This window comes from Schistocerca cancellata, chromosome 10 (genome assembly GCF_023864275.1).
Source record: "Schistocerca cancellata isolate TAMUIC-IGC-003103 chromosome 10, iqSchCanc2.1, whole genome shotgun sequence".
Lineage (NCBI taxonomy): Eukaryota > Metazoa > Arthropoda > Insecta > Orthoptera > Acrididae > Schistocerca > Schistocerca cancellata.
In genome coordinates, this window is record NC_064635.1 from 214,709,182 (window position 1) to 214,729,974 (window position 20,793).

General features: G+C 41.2%; 1 protein-coding gene across 4 annotated transcripts in view; it reads right to left on the minus strand.

The window, feature by feature from the left end:
- The window catches only part of LOC126106648 (zinc finger and SCAN domain-containing protein 21-like), a 210,078-nt gene that overhangs the window by 53,436 nt on the left and 135,849 nt on the right, over positions 1-20,793 (minus strand). Inside the window, exon 7 of one of the 4 annotated variants that reach the window (XM_049913007.1) lies at positions 15,334-15,579. The exons of the other annotated variants lie outside the window; for them this stretch is intronic. Coding sequence (XP_049768964.1) covers positions 15,534-15,579 — 46 coding nt within the window. The 3' untranslated portion in view covers positions 15,334-15,533. Of the gene's footprint in view, positions 1-15,333; positions 15,580-20,793 lie in introns of those variants that run through there. 4 annotated transcript variants of the gene reach the window in all.

Genomic DNA, 20,793 nt, shown 5'->3' on the forward strand with positions numbered 1-20,793 from the left:
AACCTGATCTAACCTATCCTAACATAACATAACATAACATAACCCTCTCCTGTAGCAAGGAATGGGAGTGTTATAGTGAGCCTGTCTTCTGAAGATGTAGCAGTTCTTAAGTGAATATTGTGCTTTGTGATATGAGGATACACTTCATTGAGCACATACAGAAATGTATGCTCATCCATTCTTAAGTAATTGATGTACGACTTGACGTCTTCCACTGTAAGCTCACGTAGCAAGTTTTGTTGAATGCTTTTATCGTGTCGTCGTAAAACCCACGGCTTCACCCAGATTAGATTAGTTTTTCGTTCCATAGATCCGTGCTTAGGAGAGCCTCGTGGATGTGGAACATTTCGATTTTTTTAAAGCTGAAATAACAATACTAATAGTATGAATAAATACAATACATAATTTGTTTCTATTAAAAATTTCGCCAATGGAGTAGAAGGAGTTAGCCAGTAGTAAGTCTTTCAGGGTCCTTTTAAACTGATCTTTATTTCTAACTAATTTTTTTTGTTTCCTGGCAAATTATTGAAGGTGAGTGTTCCTGAGTAGTGGACCCCTTTTTGAACTAAAGTAAGTTGGTTGGTTTGTGGGATTAAAGGGACCAGACTGCGATGGTCATCGGTCCCTTTTTCCAAATACTAAAAACACCCACAGAGAATAAAAACGAGTAACAGAATAGATCACAGACGCTTTTAAGTCCTTGTGCAGATCATTCTTGTTCCTGGTATTGTATGTATGAACTGAGTTGTTTGTTGGAAAAAGAGATGTATTATTTACGACAAATTTCATTAAGAAGTAAATATACTGACAGGGTGTATACGGGGACAAGGAAAAAAAATTCCCGGATTATTCCCGGATTTCTCCCGGATATCCCGTTTAAAAAATACGCTTTTTCCCGGGCGAAAATACACTTTTTCTGTGCTAACTGACAGATTTTCCGTAGATTTTCCCTCGGAACTGCAAAGCTTATCAATTCTTTGAATGGTTAACGTTTTATACAATCGCGTAGAACTTCCTGAAAAAAAAAAAAAAGACGGGCAGAGAAGTTTTGGAGAGACTTATAACAAAAAAAGAGACCTTTGATTTGCAGCAACATATACGTTGCATATTTTCGTATTACGAAAGTATAAATTCGAATTGCACCAAACACAGCGCGTTAGTTTGCGGAGCGTTGAAACCGAGGTTGCGATGTCCTTTTGTAAGCGAGGCATATCTCAAGCCACGAGATCTCGTCAGCCGATGACAGCAGCTATTCAGAGCATAGGACACGTGTTATAGTCAGCCAATAGCAAGATCACTGGTTAAATAGCGCGAACACTCAAGAGGAAAAGTTAACGGTTTACATTAATGTACACAGTACCGTATATCTACAATAAAAGCTAAGCTTTCACATATAATATTAGTCTCTAAGATTAACACGCTACAACAGAAGCTTAGCTTTCACATGTAATATTGATCTTTTTTGCGTGTGTTATACTTTAAGATATATCACACACATGTGCCAGTAAATTTAATATTATGACATAAATGTCTCGGCTCGAAACTCTTGTAAGTGGCTGGTCCTCAAACTGTTCAGTTTCGAACGCTCTGTGGTTTAGATATCCATCCCACTTTCTCACACGTAACATAATTCATCTTGCGTAAAAAGAAATTTACTTTGAAAGTAACACTTTTCTAACCACCGTTCGCAATACTATCCGAAGACTGTTAGAAATAGGTTCGATTTACCAGTTTCCAGAGAGCACCGGAAAACAGGCATTATTGTGCGTGTGCAACTGCAGTGGTGTAGGAAGCCAGTATGTTCGTGTTTATAAAGCACTAAAAGAGCTTATATTACACCATAAAAGAAACAGGGCATCAGAGGGTACTCCAAAGAGCATCGGAATTTCGTAAACCATACTAAAATGCATAATTCGGCTTGAAGTGCAAATTGCCTTTTGCCAGATTCACAATGAAGTATGTCCCATCTGATATTAAGCTTTTCATTGTGGTTTTTGGGATGTAAATTTTCTCGGAGTACCAGTACTCTACGATCTCATTTTTGGTTCTTTATTATGGCATAATGCCATATATGGCAGAAGATGATAACGTGCACTTGAAATTCAGCGAAAAGTTGGAACTAGCCAATACTGTAGAATGAAACTTCGTTTCAAGTAAAATGATTGCCTCAGCGGAAAGATTAATAAAGCCAAATTTCTTTAGCAAACTTGCTACAATAACTTCACTGTTCTGCAAGGCGATTAATGCTTGACTGCTACTAACTTGGAAATAAAATAAAATCAGAAAACTGAAATTAATAATATATTTTTGCTCTCCATAATTATGTGAATGTATTTTAATTCACTTGATAGCTCCCCGGCCACAGAAATCCGTTTGGTTTTCATTTGACTTGGAAGCTGTACACGAAGAGAAGCAGCGAAATCACTTAACGTAAACACGCGTCACGTGGAGGTTAACCCCCTCCCCACTACAACTCAGACAACTCTGTGCTAGTGTGAATCTGGCAGCTAGGGCGCGTGAGAAAAATTTTTCTCGTTTGCATCTGGCTGCTTGCTACTGCTACAGACACAGCTAACAGCCAAACTTCAAGTAGAAGGAGAAGGTACTGCTTCTACGGGAGTCAAATGCGCACGCGCACAGGCCGCTGGCAATTGGTCAAACGAACCTAATGTGAACAGTTGTGACGTCATGCTCATAGCAAGCAGTTTATTGTTACGAAGAATTACAGTCTGCGCCCTACGGCCTTTGACATATTTTTGCTATTTGCAAACGCTTGTGCGTGCACGGTTTTTTGTTGTAAATTGCACATTTCCTTTGTCACTAAAGTTTTATTTTTTCCCTCTCGTTTATATTTTATTGCTGCAGTATCATTCTCCAGTAGCAGGATACAATAACATTCTTTGCTAGAGAATCAATTCTGCAGCCAAAATTTAAAAAAATTAACTGAAGGCTAAAACAATGAAAAATTCCCGGAATTCCGAAGAATTCCCGGGTTTATCCCGGTTTTCTCCCGGATGAAAAAATTCCCGGGTTTTTCTCGGATTTCCCGGTTGTCCCGGGTCGTATACACCCTGACTGAGAGGCAGTAGTTAGTATACCCAGTTCTTTGAAGAGGTTTCTGCAGGAGGTCCGTGAATTTACTCCACAAATAATACGTATTACACGCTTTTGGACCCTGAAAACTTGTTTGACTTAAAAGATTTACCCCAAAATATTATCCCATATGACATTATGGGATTAAAGTATGCAAGCCTTTTCATTTTTATGTTTCCTATGTCTGCTAACACTCGAATTGCAAATACAGATTTGTTAAGGCCTTTCTGCAGTTCTGTCGTGTGCTCCTCCCAACTGAATTTATTATCAAGTTGTAATCTCAGGACTTTAAGACTGTCAACCTCGTATGTATGGTTCCATTTTTTCCCCCACTTCTTTTCCGCATGTGCACACAATGCAATTGGAGTACGTACAACTGCTGCGGTTAGTAACAAGTTGTTGTCAGCCATCTTGATCTTTGACGAAAAACTTGATGACAGTGTAATACCCCCTCTAGCGCTACGTCGAAGATCTTTGTCAAATATATTGGACGGAATATTGGATCACATCTTTGATCAAATCTTTGACAAAGAAATTTGATAGTGTAATACCGGCCTTAGAGATACGTTCCTTCTCAATGATGCTTCATTCAACATACTGCAAGCCAGAGCTTACGACATTGGCTCATATGTAACCAAAATTAGCAAAATTTAAATACTTTTAATAGGTAAAGAAAAAAGTAGCAACAATCTCAACTGTTCAATAATATCGAACAGTCTTGGATAATGAAGGAGATAAAAATGTCGAGCATGTTTAAGCCTTGCTGTAACTGTATAGTGTAACAGTCATGAATACAACTTCTTTCCAGTTACTATACTCCAGAAACTAATCAACAGTACCAGAATGAAAAGACAATATTCTACACATAAATTACACGAAGGCCTACAGTTTCTCCCATGTTTCTCTTTAATATGTTGTAGGGCTAAAAACGTGATGTAGGCTACTCTACCTAACACACTGAAAATATCTAATACACGTAACCACAAAACATCCACAACGAATGCACTACTATTCCAGTTCTGTACTTTGAAAAAGGAACACATACTGAAATTAATATTCTAGTTTTATACATTTACAGCAAAGACGGTCTTGTTTAGTCTTTCAACCAGCTGATTTAACTTTAAAATGCGCTACAGTAACGCATACTACAGTATACAGCCCTCCTTAAGGTAATCAGTTATTTTTGTTTGCATTTAAGATGGGCGTACGCATTTTGCATTCACAATGCATTCGTTTTAAACGCCTGATTTGAAACCAACAACTTGCAGAAAAACACGAGTTTGAAAATATGCGTTACACTGGTGTTAGTAACCTCCAAATGTGTACCAAAAAATGATCAATGTACGTTGTAGCAGATATATTTCTAGAAAATTTATAAAAATACGTCGTTTTGTACGAAAAGTCTCAATAGGCGATGTCGTACTAAGCGATTTTGCCAATATAGCGTTGACATACGATTTCGGCGGGACCCTTAGATTCTCCTTTTATAGCCCATACGTCGTTAAAAACGATGTCGCTGTAACAGATATCGACTGTAGTTCAGAAACTCAAGATCAGCTTACAAACTTGATTCTGCTGACAACTGAGAGGATCTCCTAGGGCAGCTGAGGTCTAAGTTCTGGTAAGCAACGAATTCACCAAAAAGAGGATTCAATATTTAAAAACACCATTTGCTTACCTTACAGAATTGTTCGGCACTCGCCACTGGCTGCTTGCCTGCCTTTTAGCGAATCATCCTCCCCGTTTCAGCCACAAGCACTGGAGGCATTCGATAGCTGTTTTGCGTCCGAACCACTTTTGTTACTGCGTGAGCGATGGAGTGGTCGTGAGCGAAAGTAATGCTGGTTATACACTGAAGAGCCAAACAAACTGGACTTGTACACCTGCCTATTATCGTGTACGGCCACGCGAGCAAGCAGAAGTGCCGCAACACGACGTGCTCTGAAGTAGTGCTGGAGGGAATTGACACCACGAATCCTGCAACTCTGTCCATAAATTCGTGAGAGTGCGACAGGGTGGAGAGCTCTTCTCAACAGCAAGGTGCAACTCAGAAGAGTGTTCCTGGAGCCACTCTGTAGCAATTCTGGACGTGTGGGGTGTCGTATTGTCCTGCTGGAATTGCCGAAGTCCGTCGGAGTGCACAATGGACATTAGTGGATGCAGGTGAACAGACAGGATACTTACGAACATGCCACCTATCAGAGTCGTGTTTAGGCGTATCAGGGATCCCAAATCGCTCCAACTGCACACGCTCCACACTATTACAGAGCCTCCACCAGCTTGAACAGTCCCCTGCTGACATGCAGGGTCGATGGATTCGTGAGGTTGTCTCCCTACCCGTACACGTCCATCCGCTCGATACGATTTGAAACGACACTTGTCCGATCAGGAAACATGTTTCCAGCCATCAACAGTCTAATGTCGGTGTTGACGTCCCCGGCTAGGCGTAAAACTTTGCGTCGTGCAGTCATCAAGGGTACACGATTGGGCCTTCAGCTCCGAGAGCCCATATCGATGATGTTTTGTCGAATGGTTCGCACGCTGACACTTTTTGATGGCCGAGCATTGAAATCTGCAGCAACTTGCGGAAGGGTTGCGCTTCTGTCACGTTGAACAATTTTCTTCAGTCGCCGTCGGTCCCGTTCTTGCAGGATCTTTTTCGGGCCACAGCGATGTCGGAGATTTGATGTTTTACCATTTCAGACACTCGTGAAATGGTCGTACGGGAAAATCCCCGCTTCATCGCTGCCTCGGAGATGCCGTGTCCCATCGCTCGTGCGCCGACTGTAATACCACGTTCAAGCTCACTTAAATGCTGATAACATGCCACTGTAGCAGACGCAACCGATCCAACAACTGCGCCAGACACTTGTCTTATATAGGCGTTGCCTACCGCTGCGCCATATTCCCTCTGTTTACACACCTCTGTATTTAAATACGCATGGCTATACCGTTTTCTCTGGCGCTTCAGTGTATAAGAATGCACACGGTTGGCAAGGAGTACCTGTACCCCTATTACGGATTACTATTTAATTTGATTTATTTCGGCAAAAGTATTTACACATTAAGTGTCCAATATATCAGTATGACGTCCGGTGTTGTAGAGCGACATACCTCCTCAACAGCATTGCGCAGTTCTTCCTGAGTAGCATGACGAGGTGCAGAGAAATGCGGCTTGGTGACTCCCCATTTACCGAGTTGTCAGGTGTGGCGAGGTCAGGGATTAACTGGTGGCCATTTCATAGGAGCCGGTGTTGATGATGAACCATGATCTACCCACCGTCCTGAAAAACGTTCATTTATGACTCGCGCACTGCAAGAGTGAAGTCAGGAGGCGCTCCGTCTGGCTGCAGTCACATACGTTCTGTGAGGCCCCTTTCCTTAAGTTGAGGTATTAACAGTGTTGTAGCATGTGGAAATCAATTTACGCCATTTACAGTCTCTTCAGAAAAGTACAGTCCAAGCAGATGTTGTGAAGTCATCGCTGCCCTTATCATTACGTGAGGGGCCGCACGTCGTAGCCGCGTGGTCTCAGGCGCCTTGCCACGGTTCGCGCCGCTCCCGATTAAGTAGTGTGTAAGCATAGGGACCGATGACCTCAGCAGTTTGGTCTCACAGGAACTTACCACAAATTTCCAAATCACATGAGGGGAGTTCCTTTTTAACTTGACTGTGTAATGAGGATTCCCTTTGGCCTAAACGACAATATTTCTAGCTGCGATAAATGGCACACTCATTGAAAACTTAACCTTGGCACGGGTCACTGCATTTAGAAGCTGAGTTAACAAAGTACAGCGTGTTAAAATGCGCTCATTCCGGTCTGTATCCGAAACTCGTCTACGAACGTCTGTCGAAAAGATCGGACCTTGACCTTAACTGTTATGGATGGTCTCTCAGACCACAACAATTTTTTGTCTTGTGATATTTCACTCACCCCTGTGAGGTGAAGTAGACTCTTCTGTGTCACTTCCTACAGGATGGTAAACTACACTATGTGATCAAAAGTATCTGGACATCCCCAAAAACATACTATTTCACATTAGGTGCATTGTGCTGCGACCTACTTCCCGGTAATCCGTATCAGCGACCTCAGTAGTCATTCGACATCTTGAGAGAGAGCAGAATGGGGTGCTCCGTGCAACTCTCGGACTTCAAACGTGGTCAAGTGATTGTGTGTCACTTGTGTCATACGTCTGTATGCGAATTTCCACACTCCTAAACATCCCTAGGTCCACTGTTTCCGATGTGATAGTGAAGTGGAAACGTGAAAGGCCGCGTATAGCACAAAAGCATACAGGCCTACCTCGTCTGTTGAGAGACCACCGACTGTTGAAGAGGGTCGTAATGTGGAACAGGCAGACATCTATCCAGACCATCCCACAGGATTTCCAAACAGCATCAGCATCCACTCCATGTACTACGACAGTCAGGCGAGACGTGAGAAAAGTTGGATTTCATGGACGAGTGGCTGCTCATAAGCCACACATCACGCTGGCAAATGCCAAACTATGCCTCACTTGGCTTAAGGAGCGTAAACATTGGACGATTAAACAGTGGAAAAACGTTGTGTGGAGTGGTGAATCACGGTACAAAATGTGGCGATCCGATGGCAGGGTGTGGCTATGGCGAATGCCCAGCAAACGTCCTCTGCCATCGTGTGTAGAGCCAACAGTAAAATTCAGAGGCGGTGGTGTTATGGTGTGGTCGTGTTTTTCATGGAGGGGGCTTACATTCCTTGTTGTTTTGCGTGACACTATCACACCACAGGCCTACATTGATGTTTTAAGCACCTTATTGCTCCCCACTGTTGAAGAACAATTCGAGGTTGGCGATTGCATCTTTCAACACGATCAAGCACCTGTTCATAATGCACGGCCTGCCGCGAAGTGGTTACATGATAATAATATCCCTGCAATGGACTGGCCTACAGAGAGTCCTGACCGGAATCCCACAGAACACCTTTGGAATGTTTTCGAACGCCGACTTCAAAATGGCTCTGAGCACTATGGGACTTAACTACTGTGGTCATCAGTCCCATAGAACTTAGAACTACTTAAACCTAACTAACCTAAGGACATCACACGAATCCATGCCCGAGGCAGGATTCGAACCTGCGACCGTAGCAGTCGCGCGGTTCCGGACTGCGCGCCTAGAACCGCTAGACCACCGCGCCCGGCCGCCGACTTCATCCCAGGCCTCACCGACTGACATCAATACCTCTCCTCAGTGCAGCGCTCCGTGTAGAATGGGCTGCCATTCCCCTAGAAACCTTCCAGCACCTAACTGAACATATGCCTCCAAGAGTGGAGGCTGTCATCAAGGCAAAGGGTGGGCCAACACCATATTGAATTCCTGCATTACCGATGGAGGGCGCCACGAACTTTTAAGTCATTTTCAGCCAGGTGTCCGGATACTTTTGATCACATAGTGTACACGTGCCAGAAATCTGGCATTGTTGTCGCAATTTGTTTCTTTTTTCAGGGGGGTGGTGGGGGTGGGGGGCCTGAGACGCATCCGAGACACACCATAGTATTTGTGTATCGTGTTGAACGTTACTGTTTCTTCGTGGTGAGAAAAGCTAGACCTTATATGCAAGATTGATGTGGGTGCTCAAGAATGCCTCATTAAATTCTAAGATGAGGACTTTGAAGACGGTGATAATGACACTGATTTCGAGTATGCAGTGATCACCACGCTAATTTGGAGAAGGAAACTGAAAGTAATTAATGTGTGACAGACGATGGTAATGTGTCCTTTTTTGGTAAGAACAGAAAGATGTTTTCGATGGAGAAAACGGAAATCACTGACTAATGTAAGAACAAGGCAACTCAACATTGTCTTGCAGTTTCCTGGATGCAACAGATTCCGAGTAATCTCAGAGAAAACTTGCTGTTTTGGAGATATGAGCCTCAAATACAGAATTTTTTTTTTTTAAATGAAAAACATCAGTCTCTTGTTTGAAGTGGGAAACAATACATATGTCTCAACAGTGTGGTGTTCCGATTCAGTTGGAAATTGTACCCTCTAAGGCTGAAGCGGTGAATAGTAAACTCAAATACAATTTGTCGCAACTGAAATGTACTTTTCCATACAGTTACGTTGCGAATCTGTAATACTATCTCCCTGACAATAATCTGTGAGTGAGTAGAGAGGCAAATATATGCTGTTATTCCAGTAATATACGAAACAAAAATAAACTGCAAATTTTGCTATGTTTTAGTTTTCAATTTGTTTTAAATTGTGCATTGAGTACAAGATGTAAATTTAAATGAAGTTGGTTTCCAAGAAGCGTAGCAAACAACAGGAAATCATGAAAATATATATACACCAAAAGAGTGGTTTTATACATAAAAATAAAAAGGGGATCTGAAAGACTCCTCCATAGTAATTGTGTCCCTGTCAACATCCATAGTAGCTAAGGGTTAAGGTCTTTTTCCATGTGTCCTCGCATTTTAGTTCTCGGCATATCGAGTTCCGAAGCACATTTACCTGTCCACTTCAAAGGAGACAGTTCCGTCGAAGCGGAGACTCCTGCCCACGTTCCTTCTGGTGTCTTCTTCCTGTCACTCGGCGGCCTGTCTCCAACACTGCCAAAAGCAAGAGCACGTTTTTCCAATCCTGAATGGTAGCCTTTCACGGTGCAGCCTTATTAAACCTTTCCTGGGATAACCCCATAAACTGTCTCATTGTGTGTTCATATACCCACACACTTGTCACTAAGCGCTTCTCCATAGTGTGACTATGATTGCTCACATCTGGCATGGGTACAAATTAAAATCTGCCTGTGTAAACATGTATACATGAATTCCAACAACTGGTAAGAAGTAACACAGCTACTAACCTGCACATCATCATCTGATACTGAACAGGGGTTACAGGGGTATGGCAACTTCTCGCCCATCCTATACATACTACAGGTACTTTGGAATCCAAGAAATCTGAAGCAAAAATGCCAAAGGAAAAGAAATATGACTGACAGAAAGGTGCCGAGGCACTCAAAGGTCCAAATGGAGACATGACGTGCTTCCATTAGGTGTCAACAGAGTGAATAAGCACAAACTTTGCACTTTCTACTGAAAAGGACCACCACATAATATTACATTGGAAGTAAACTACTTCAAATATGTATCTATAACGTTGATTAAAATTAAAAATATACAAAAGACTTGATCATACTCATTGCTCACGTTAAATGGTAACTACCATTACATAGCTGATGTGCCCCTTTTAGGTTACAATTTTTTTATGTTATAACAGAATAAATAAACGTTTCCCACGATAATGCTATCTACTCTTGAACAAATGATATAGAAGGTTTATCTAGTAGCCTGGATAAAAATTGTGTGTGTTACCACTTCATTACTCACATTTTATTGACATTATTTTCCTTATACACACCACACGTTAATAAAATTCTTGAACTGTTTTCCGTATGTCACTTCGGACACCAGGAACTGAGTTGCAGCAGCTACTGCACTGTGATACAATTATGTTCCCAATTACCAGTACTAATAACCAGAGTGTAAATGCTGTGCTTTCTTCAGGTTATCGGTTCTCGGTAATTTGTGTTCTGTTTATAAACTTCCTCCTCAGTTATATTGGAAACCAGCAAAAAGTGTCGACAGATATAAGGGGTGATTTCGAAATAATACTAAAGAAAGTTGGAACTGCAATTCAGTGTTAACTGCACTTTCTTCACGCATCTCACACTTACGTACAAATTCGGACATCTAATTCCTCTTTTCCTACCCAGTTTTCATTTCTTCGTCAAACACAGTGCAGTCCTATGCAAAATAATCCTCTCTGAACATATCAAAGTTTTGCACTGTGCCTCTAAATAGTGCTGTACTTACAAGGGGACCCTACGTTGTTCCCCCCACCAATATGATTCACATTCACAAGGAGTGTGGAGCAAGATGAGGACTTGAATATAGGTAAACAGGAACATGCAACTTTTTAGTTTCCTAGAAAATCGTCTTTGAAAACGTTAGACCTATTTATATACTTTTTATTGTCACTAGTATTCAAGGAGTCCACAGCCTAGCAAGTAAGCTCTGCCAGTACGTCTGATTTTTTTTTCCTCTTTTTTCATTCCCAAGTAATTGTAACAAATTTATTATTTTCATACTCTTTATCCTGAACAAACAAGAAATTTTTTGGTAAGAAACTGGCAATAAAAAGACGAGACGCAAGAATTATCACTCAAATCAGTACATTCATTTTATTAATACATCCACATTTGTGACAAGTACAATGTGTATCCCACAGAGCACTGCCGAATCTCGATGACACTGACTGAACAAACATGGAAGACAATAATTTACTGTGACATACAGCACGTGTAATGGACGCCTAATCTTTGCAAATGCATTGCTCTTTCAGTGTAAAATAAACGTGGTTTACACTCAAACCATTCTCGCTAGTCACACATTTTCGTGGCATACCACACATACCTGTTATTAGAATTATGTGCGGGAGGGGAGGGGGGGGGGGGGAGTATCGACAGCGGGATTCGATCCAGAGACCTTATGCTTACAAAACCAACAGCTTACTAGCTCGGATGCGGACCCCTTGAATTATAGCGACCATACAAAGTATACAAGCACACTTAAAACTTTCAAACTCAGTTTTCTCGAAAAGGTTGAGAGTTGTCTCTTCCAGTTTACATATGTTTAAGTCCTACTCGTGCCCTACACACCCTGTCAATACAGATCAAACCGCTGAAGAGAAGATCGTACTGTCTCCTTGTTGTGAAACTCATGAGGCAATTATTAGCACTAAAAAACAATAAAGTAGCATTTGTAGGGTTGTCAATCTTATAATTGTTATCTCATGTTCACTTTTGTTTCCTCTAGCGCAAGCACTTGTTCAAAGATGCAGTATAGTCAATAATAGAAAGTGGCGAATTGCTTGCTAATGCGATGTTTGTTTGCCTTCTCTTTCATACGCTCTAGTATAAATGAGATTTTATAACAATCATACTCAACTAGGACGCTGGTGAAGAAAACCAAACAGTGCTCCTAACGAGGTCCAATTGGGGGCCAAATGGTATAACACCAAAGGCGATATCGATATTAAGATAGAACAACAAAACCGACATGTTACATGGCCTGTTACAAGAAAATGAAAATCCTAGGGAGGTATACAATCATAACGTCAAAATGTATTATGTTAATTCTAACTAACCAGAAAACCCCCAATTTCTTAAAGAATCGAGTTCCATGTATAAGACAGCATCACACTTCTAATTACTGTGTGTTAAATAGTTGACATTATGCATGCGAGCAATAAATACAAAAAGTTTAAATTTATGTTTCATCTTTCTGGAAGTCGTCAAGTGTTCCCATTGTCAAATACTAGATGAAGATACTCTGAATATCTGCATGCACAGAGTTAAGTTGCTTCAAGGTGTATGCAGAGCTATTATAATTAATGTTCCGGTTTCAAAATGCTGTAACAAAAGAACTGCTGCTCAGAATGACATCAAATCTTAATGGAATATTATCAAAGAACAGAGCAACGTCATCAAAAATCCTCCACTAGATGTCGCTGTAAGTGTCACAGTGTAAATGGTTTCAATTACAAATGACAGATGAATCTAAATACTATGGCTATGGTGAGGGTTGCATGTCAAACCAACCATACTGTGCAATGCCTATAACTGTACAAGTTTGTAATTCAACAGTTGTGGCACTGTTAGGTATGCCCACCCACCATGGCAAGGTTGAAAAACATTGGATGGAAAAATCAGTTTTTAATTGCCCTGAGGCCACAAACCAAATACAAAGCAACGATACATCGATATTTAACTGTCCTGAGGTCAAAAACCGCATAAAAGCAACAATGAAATTGGTTTTTAGCTGTCGTGGTGAGACTGGCGCAAATACATGATCCCTCAAACATCAGTTTTAGACCCAATCCTATTTCTCCTGTTAATTAATGATCTTCCTCTTCACCTACGGACTTGCAATACCTTCCTTTTTGCCGATGACACCAATATTCTGATATCTGATTCAGATGATCGCATTGAAGCTGCAGTCAACCAACGTACAGCTCTACCGGATTCGTGGCTTACAGTTAGTAGGCTACTTCTTAGTGAAAAAAGACTGTAGGCCTAACATTTCATACAGTCCAGAACAGAAATCCCACTGTCCCAACTATACAAATAGGTGGAAATAGTACTGAACTGGTAAATGCAATTAAATTCATTGTAATATCTATCTCTGACACTCTAAGCTGGAAAAGGCACACTGACAGCATAGCTACCAAGCTAAGTACAGTATGTTTTATGCTTCTGTCAGTCAGGGAAGACACGAATATACACTCCTGGAAATTGAAATAAGAACACCGTGAATTCATTGTCCCAGGAAGGGGAAACTTTATTGACACATTCCTGGGGTCAGATACATCACATGATCACAATGACAGAACCACAGGCACATAGACACAGGCAACAGAGCATGCACAATGTCGGCACTAGTACAGTGTATATCCACCTTTCGCAGCAATGCAGGCTGCTATTCTCCCATTGAGACGATCATAGAGATGCTGGATGTAGTCCTGTGGAGCGGCTTGCCATGCCATTTCCACCTGGCGCCTCAGTTGGACCAGCGCTCGTGCTGGACGTGCAGACCGCGTGAGACGACACTTCATCCAGTCCCAAACATGCTCAATGGGGGACAGATCCGGAGATCTTGCTGGCCAGGGTAGTTGACTTACAACTTCTAGAGCATGTTGGGTGGCACGGGATACATGCGGACGTGCATTGTCCTGTTGGAACAGCAAGTTCCCTTGCCGGTCTAGGAATGGTAGAACGATGTGTTCGATGACGGTTTGGATGTACCGTGCACTATTCAGTGTCCCCTCGACGATCACCAGTGGTGTACGGCCGGTGTAGGAGATCGCTTCCCACACCATGATGCCGGGTGTTGGCCCTGTGTGCCTCGGTCGTATGCAGTCCTCATTGTGGCGCTCACCTGCACGGCGCCAAAAACGCATACGACCATCATTGGCACCAAGGCAGAAGCGACTCTCATCGCTGAAGACGACACGTCTCCATTTGTCCCTCCATTCACGTCTGTCGCGACACCACTGGAGGCGGGCTGCACGATGTTGGGGCGTGAGCGGAAGACGGCCTAACGGTGTGCGGGACCGTAGCCCAGCTTCATGGAGACGGTTGCGAATGGTCCTCGCCGATACCCCAGGATCAACAGTGTCCCTACTTTGCTGGCAAGTGGCGGTGCGGTTCCCTACGGCACTGCGTAGGATCCTACGGTCTTGGCGTGCATCCGTGCGTCGCTGCGGTCCGGTCCCAGGTCGACGGGCACGTGCACCTTCCGCCGACCACTGGCGACAACATCGATGTACTGTGGAGACCTCACGCCCCACGTGTTGAGCAATTCGGCGGTACGACCACACGGCCTCCCGCATGCCCACTATACGCCCTCGCTCAAAGTTCGTCAACTGCACATACGGTTCACGTCCACGCTGTCGCGGCATGCTACCAGTGTTAAAGACTGCGATGGAGCTCCGTATGCCACGGCAAACTGGCTGACACTGACGGCGGCGGTGCACAAATGCTGTGCAGCTAGCGCCATTCGACGGCCAACACCGCGGTTCCTGGTGTGTCCGCTGTGCCGTGCGTGTGATCATTGCTTGTACAGCCCTCTCGCAGTGTCCGGAGCAAGTATGGTGGGTCTGACACACCGGTGTCAATGTGTTCTTTTTTCCATTTCCAGGAGTGTAAATATCCTAATGTCAGTATACCATGCTCTAAAAACTCAATCCTCGCATATGACCTCAATAAAATATTTAAGCCGCAAAAGAAAACTGTAGGGATAATGTTATTTAAAAAGTTGAGACTCTTGTAAATAACTATTCCGAAAACTAGGTATTCTTCCGCTTCCATGCCAATACATATTGGAGACACTAAGTTTTACAAAGCGACCTGAAGCAGGATCCGGACTATCACCAGCACAACACTAGACAGAAATACTTGCCGACACAGTTTCCCAATTCCACCAAATTATAGGCTAATAGTGTAAAATGAGTGGGGATTAAACTTTATAATCATCTATCACTAAACATAAAAAAATCAACAATCCAGCACATTTTAAAATAAGGCTTAAATTGACATTATTAAAATACTCTTTTTTTAACTTACATGAATATTCTGAATGTGATTTTTCTGTGTAATACAGGGTGTTTATAGATGAATATCAGGGTTTTAATGGTTTATAATATTTATCATATTAAACTTACAGTTATAAATGATATGTCAAATGAAAGAGCAATTCAAACAGTTTTTCCAACAACCTTATAAATGTTCGGTGTGAGTGCCATTTTCACAAGGCACACATCAAGTCTATACCTGAGTTCTTCCCAAACGTTGATAAGTGTGTCTTCAGTGATTGTAGCAACAGCTGCTTCAATCCGGCTTCTTAATTCAGGGAGGTCTGCTGGTAGCGGAGGCACGTACACACAATCCTTGATGAAGCCCCAAAGGAAAAAATCGCATGACGCTAGGTTGGGTGAAAGTGGAGGCCATGCAAAGCAAGCCCTGTCATTGGGCCCCATGCTTGGGTACAGTGAAGTTCAACCAATCACGTATTTCGGCGGAAACATTGCGCACTGGTGCCAAGCACAACTGTTAAGAGCAACTCAAACAGTTGTGCTATATATATATATATATATATATATATATATATAATAGAGGAAAACATTCCATGTTGGCAAAAATATATTTAAAAAGAAAGATGATGAGACTTACCAAACAAAAGCGCTGGCAGGTCGATAGACACACAAACAAACACAAACATAAACACAAAATCTAGCTTTCGCAACCAACGGTTGCCTCGTCAGGAAAGAGGGAAGGAGAAGGAAAGACAAAAGGATATGGGTTTTAAGGGAGAGGGTAAGGAATCATTCCAATCCCGGGAGCGGAAAGACTTACCTTAGGGGGAAAAAAGGATAGGTATACACTCGCGCGCGCACACACACACACACACACACACACACACACACACACACACACACACACACATATCCATCCGCAGACACAAGCAGACATTTGTAAAGGCAATTAGATTCATTCATACACACCATGTATATTTGCACAATTGTCTTTTTGTATTACAATTTATCTTCAAAATGTAAATTTCAATAAGGCCTAACCGACTGTTAAAAATTGATCTACTTGTATGTAGATATTATTTTTATCTAGTAAATCTTAACTATTGTATAAATTATGTAATACTTACCTGTACTTAATTTGATTTTAAATGTATCCTCAAATTTTAATTAGGCCTTGTTGACCTTAGTTTTTAAGAGCTTATGAGTATACTATTACTATATCTTGTAGTCTATAACTATCATATAATTGTGGAAGCCTAGGTGTTGTGTATTTTTTAAAATGTTTAGCTACTATGATCACTTGTCCCATATCATGTAGTACTCTCTGAACACAAAATGATTCAGTGGATCAATGAAGAATGAATGAAAAATGCTGTTCACCATTTTATGACAAGTTGAAATCCAGAAACAGCATGTTCCACAACTGACGGGAGTGTCTCATGGCTCACATTAAGAATGTTTTGCGCACTGTGTACCTTCAATCCAGCTACATTTGTAATCTGATAATTAAACACAACAACTTTCATATAACTCCACATCTGAAAGTCAAACGGATTCAAAGCATCGTTCAGGTAACTCCACAGCCAAAAGTCACTTGGATTAAGGTCAGGTGATCCGGACAGCCAGGCAATAGGAAAATGATGAGTGATAATTAATTCTAGCACTTCCAAAATGCAGCAGGTGCCTCACTGGCTGTGCAATGTATGTAGGAGTGCCACCTTGTATAAAAATGATCCTACCCACATATCCCCACTACAATAAACAAGGCCGTCAACCCGCACCACGCAGTTACATTAGGAGAATAAAGTTGTACAGGATTTTCTGTTGTCCATATTCTGCAATTCTGTGAATGGATGTGTCCTTGGAGATGGAAATGGGCTTCGTTTGTCCACAGAACATTCCATAGCCATTTACTGTTGACTTTCATGCGAGTAAACATTTCTCTTACTGACAAGTCAGCATAAACAAACTCCTGGAATGGGTAATTTCAAATGGATAGCAATGATTTTGTCACCAGTCTACTGACTGGTTTGATGTAGCCTGCCATGACTTCCTCTCCTTGCAAATCTCTTCATATTAGAGCACTACTCACACCAAATTTTGCTCAATTATTTTTTGGGTGTATTCCAATCTCTGTCTTCTCCTGCAGTTTATACACCCTACAGCTCGCTCTAGTTCCATGCGAATTTTCTTGATGTGGTAACACATGCCCTACCAACCTGTTCCTTCTTCTTGTCAATTTTTTCCACGTATTCCTGTCCTTGCCAAGTCTGCATAAAATCTCATTTCTTATCTCATCAGCCTCCCCCCCCTTTCCCACCCAATTGTCAGCATCCTTATACAGCACCATATCTCAAATACTTTGATCCTCTTTTCAAATATTCCCCAATCCATGATTCACTTCCATCCAAAGTTGCACTACATCAGTATATTCTCAAGAATTTCTTCCTCAAAATTAATTCCACTGTTTGATACTAACGGATTTCTTCATATTAAAAAGTTCTCAACACAGTTTCAGGAAGGGTAAGTCTACAATAACAGCCATAGCCACATTTATTCAAGCAGTATTGAATAAACTTGATGATGGAAACAAAGTTATTGGCAACTTTCTAGACCTATCTAAGACTTTTGATACGGTAAATCACTCCATTCTTCTACATGAGTTATAAACTTATGGGGTCAGAGGAGTGGCATCAGATTTGTTAAGATCGTACCTTGCTGACAGGAGACAATGTGTTAAGTTGTATCATACAACCGGAGGACTTATACAAACAGTAAAATCATCTTATAAAATTCTTAACTGTGGAGTCCCTCAGGGAACTATTATTGGGCCTTTTCTGTTCATTGTGTACGTCAATGATATAATAATTCCAAAAAATGCAGACCTTGTGAATTATGCCGATGACACCTCCTTCATAAGCTGGGGCCCTACAAAACAGCTAGCAGTGCAAAATAATATGAAGAACACTAGCCTCATCACAGAATATATGACTAAAAATAAATTGGCATTAAATAAGAAAAGACAATTCTCATGGAGTTTATGCTAAATTACAAATCAAGACAAGTGGATACTGAGCTAGAGTTATCAATTGAAACAATTGATAAACATAAATTCTTGGGTATTTTAGTCGATGAACATCTTACAAGGAAGGAGCACATCAGCTACATGTGTAAAAAAATCTTGTGTAATACCTACCTGCTAAAACGCCTTTCTAGCATAATAGCGTCACCAGTCTTAAGACAAATCTATTTTGGTATTATACACTCCCACCTACAATACGGTATTGAGATTAGGGGCGGGGCACCAACGGTATACACGGATAGGGCTTTTAGAGCACAGAAGAGAGCAGTTAGGATAATAGCGAATATTAGTAAAGATCAATCCTGTAGAGAATACTTCATTAAGTATAATATACTAACAGTGTATTCATTATATGTTCTAAGGACTATACTGTTTGTAAAAGAAAATATGGAGCACAGTATAATAAATAGTGATATCCATAGTTATAATACAAGGAAGAAAGAGGATTACCACATAAAATTCAGAAATAAAATAAAAAAGCAACTGATCATAATCCATTTTCCGCTGGAAGATTTTTTTACAACAGACTGCCAAATACCATAAAATGTTAAAAGGACACATATTTAAAATAAAATTAAAGCAGCTGTTAATTGCTAATTGTTTGTACTCCATCAAGGATTTTTAATGCTGTATGTACTTTATTTCTACTACTAAACTATTATTATTGTTCATGTATGTACTGACTGACTATGTCCACGACTGTAAAAGTTATTATGGACAAATAAACCATTATTATTATTATTATTATTCATATGTGCTAATCTGCCCATTATACCCTCCTTGTTTCATCTATCACGACTTGCCTCCAATGTTGACATAAAGGTTATCACTAATCTCATTTATGCTGCTCCTTATTACTTCCATCTTTCTTCACTCTCAAGCCATATTCTGTACTCATCTGACTGTTTATTCCATTCAACATCTCCTGTAATTCTTCTTCACTTTCACTGAGGATAGCGACGTTATCAACGCATCTCACCACTGATATTCATTCTGTTGTGACTTGGCAAGACAACCAAGCCACTAGGAGGAGGAAGCCGAAAGGCACGCAGGCTGGCGTGAGGTCTGGAACTGAACAAGGACGTTATAGTAGGAAAAAACGTACGTAACTACTGGAATACCTAACTTTAATCCATAATTGGTGAACATCGGTCTGACGGTACATGCATCACAAGATAAATAGCAAATGATAATGGCGCCTTGCTAGGTCGTAGCAAATGACGTAGCTGAAGGCTATGCTAATTATCGTCTCGGCAAATGAGAGCGTAATTTGTCAGTGAACCATCGCTAGCAAAGTCGGCTGTACAACTGGGGCGAGTGCTGGGAAGTCTCTCTAGACCTGCCGGGTGGCGGCGCTCGGTCTGCAATCACTGACAGTGGCGACACGCGGGTCCGGCGTATACTAGCGGACCGTGGCTGATTTAAAGGCTACCACCTAGCGAGTGTGGTGTCTGGCGGTGACACCACACATTCACCCTCAATTTTAATACCACTCCTGAATCTTTCCTTTATTTCTGCCACTGCTTCTTTGATATATATATACATATTGAAAAGCAGAGGGTGAGAGACTGACACACTATTTCACACCCTTTTTATTCTGAGCACTTCGTTTTTGGTCTTCCATTCTTATTGTTCCCTCTTTGTTTTTATACATGTATGTATGTTAACCATCTTTCGCTACGGCTTGCTCCTTTTTTTCTGAGAATTTTGAACACATTACACCATTACATTCTTGAATGCTTTTTTTGTCAACAAATCCTATGAACATATCTACATTTTCCGTAATTCTTGCTTCCACTATCAAGACTAATGTCAGAATTGCCTCTCTGGTGCCTTTACCTTTGCTAAAGCCAAACTCATTCTCATCTAACAGATCATCATTTTCCTTCTCCGTTCTTCTGTATGTTATTCTTGCCAACAACCTGGACTGTTAAGCTGTCTGTACATTAGTTTTTGCAGTTATCTGCCTTTGATATCTTCAGAATTGCACGAATGATATTACTCTCAGTGTGTATTATCCACTACTCTGTCACATAACATTATATAGATTCCCAGACATTCTTAATCACTCTCAAACTCAATATTTGTTGTTTAGTTACACTTCCTATAGGCTTCTCTCACACACATTAACACCATATATAAACTATATACTGTTATTTATTATGAGATATTTTTGTCTTCAAATTGAATTTGTAAACTACTATTGATATATACATTGCTGTTCACAGTTTTATTAAAACTGGTTCACTGAATTGGACTGAACAAGATTCACAGTCTGTAATTTTGTTTAGAGCCTCAATACACCTTTATATGCCACATTATGCCAGCTGCAGGATGCACATCATGACAACAGCCCACAAAGGTGCCTTGCCACACAACATCTATGCAGGCATTCAATATTGCCTTGAAAGATTGAATACATACTGCAACTCCACAAGCTACAACAGCATCAAAAGTTGGCAAATTAATCACTATGTTCTCACAAG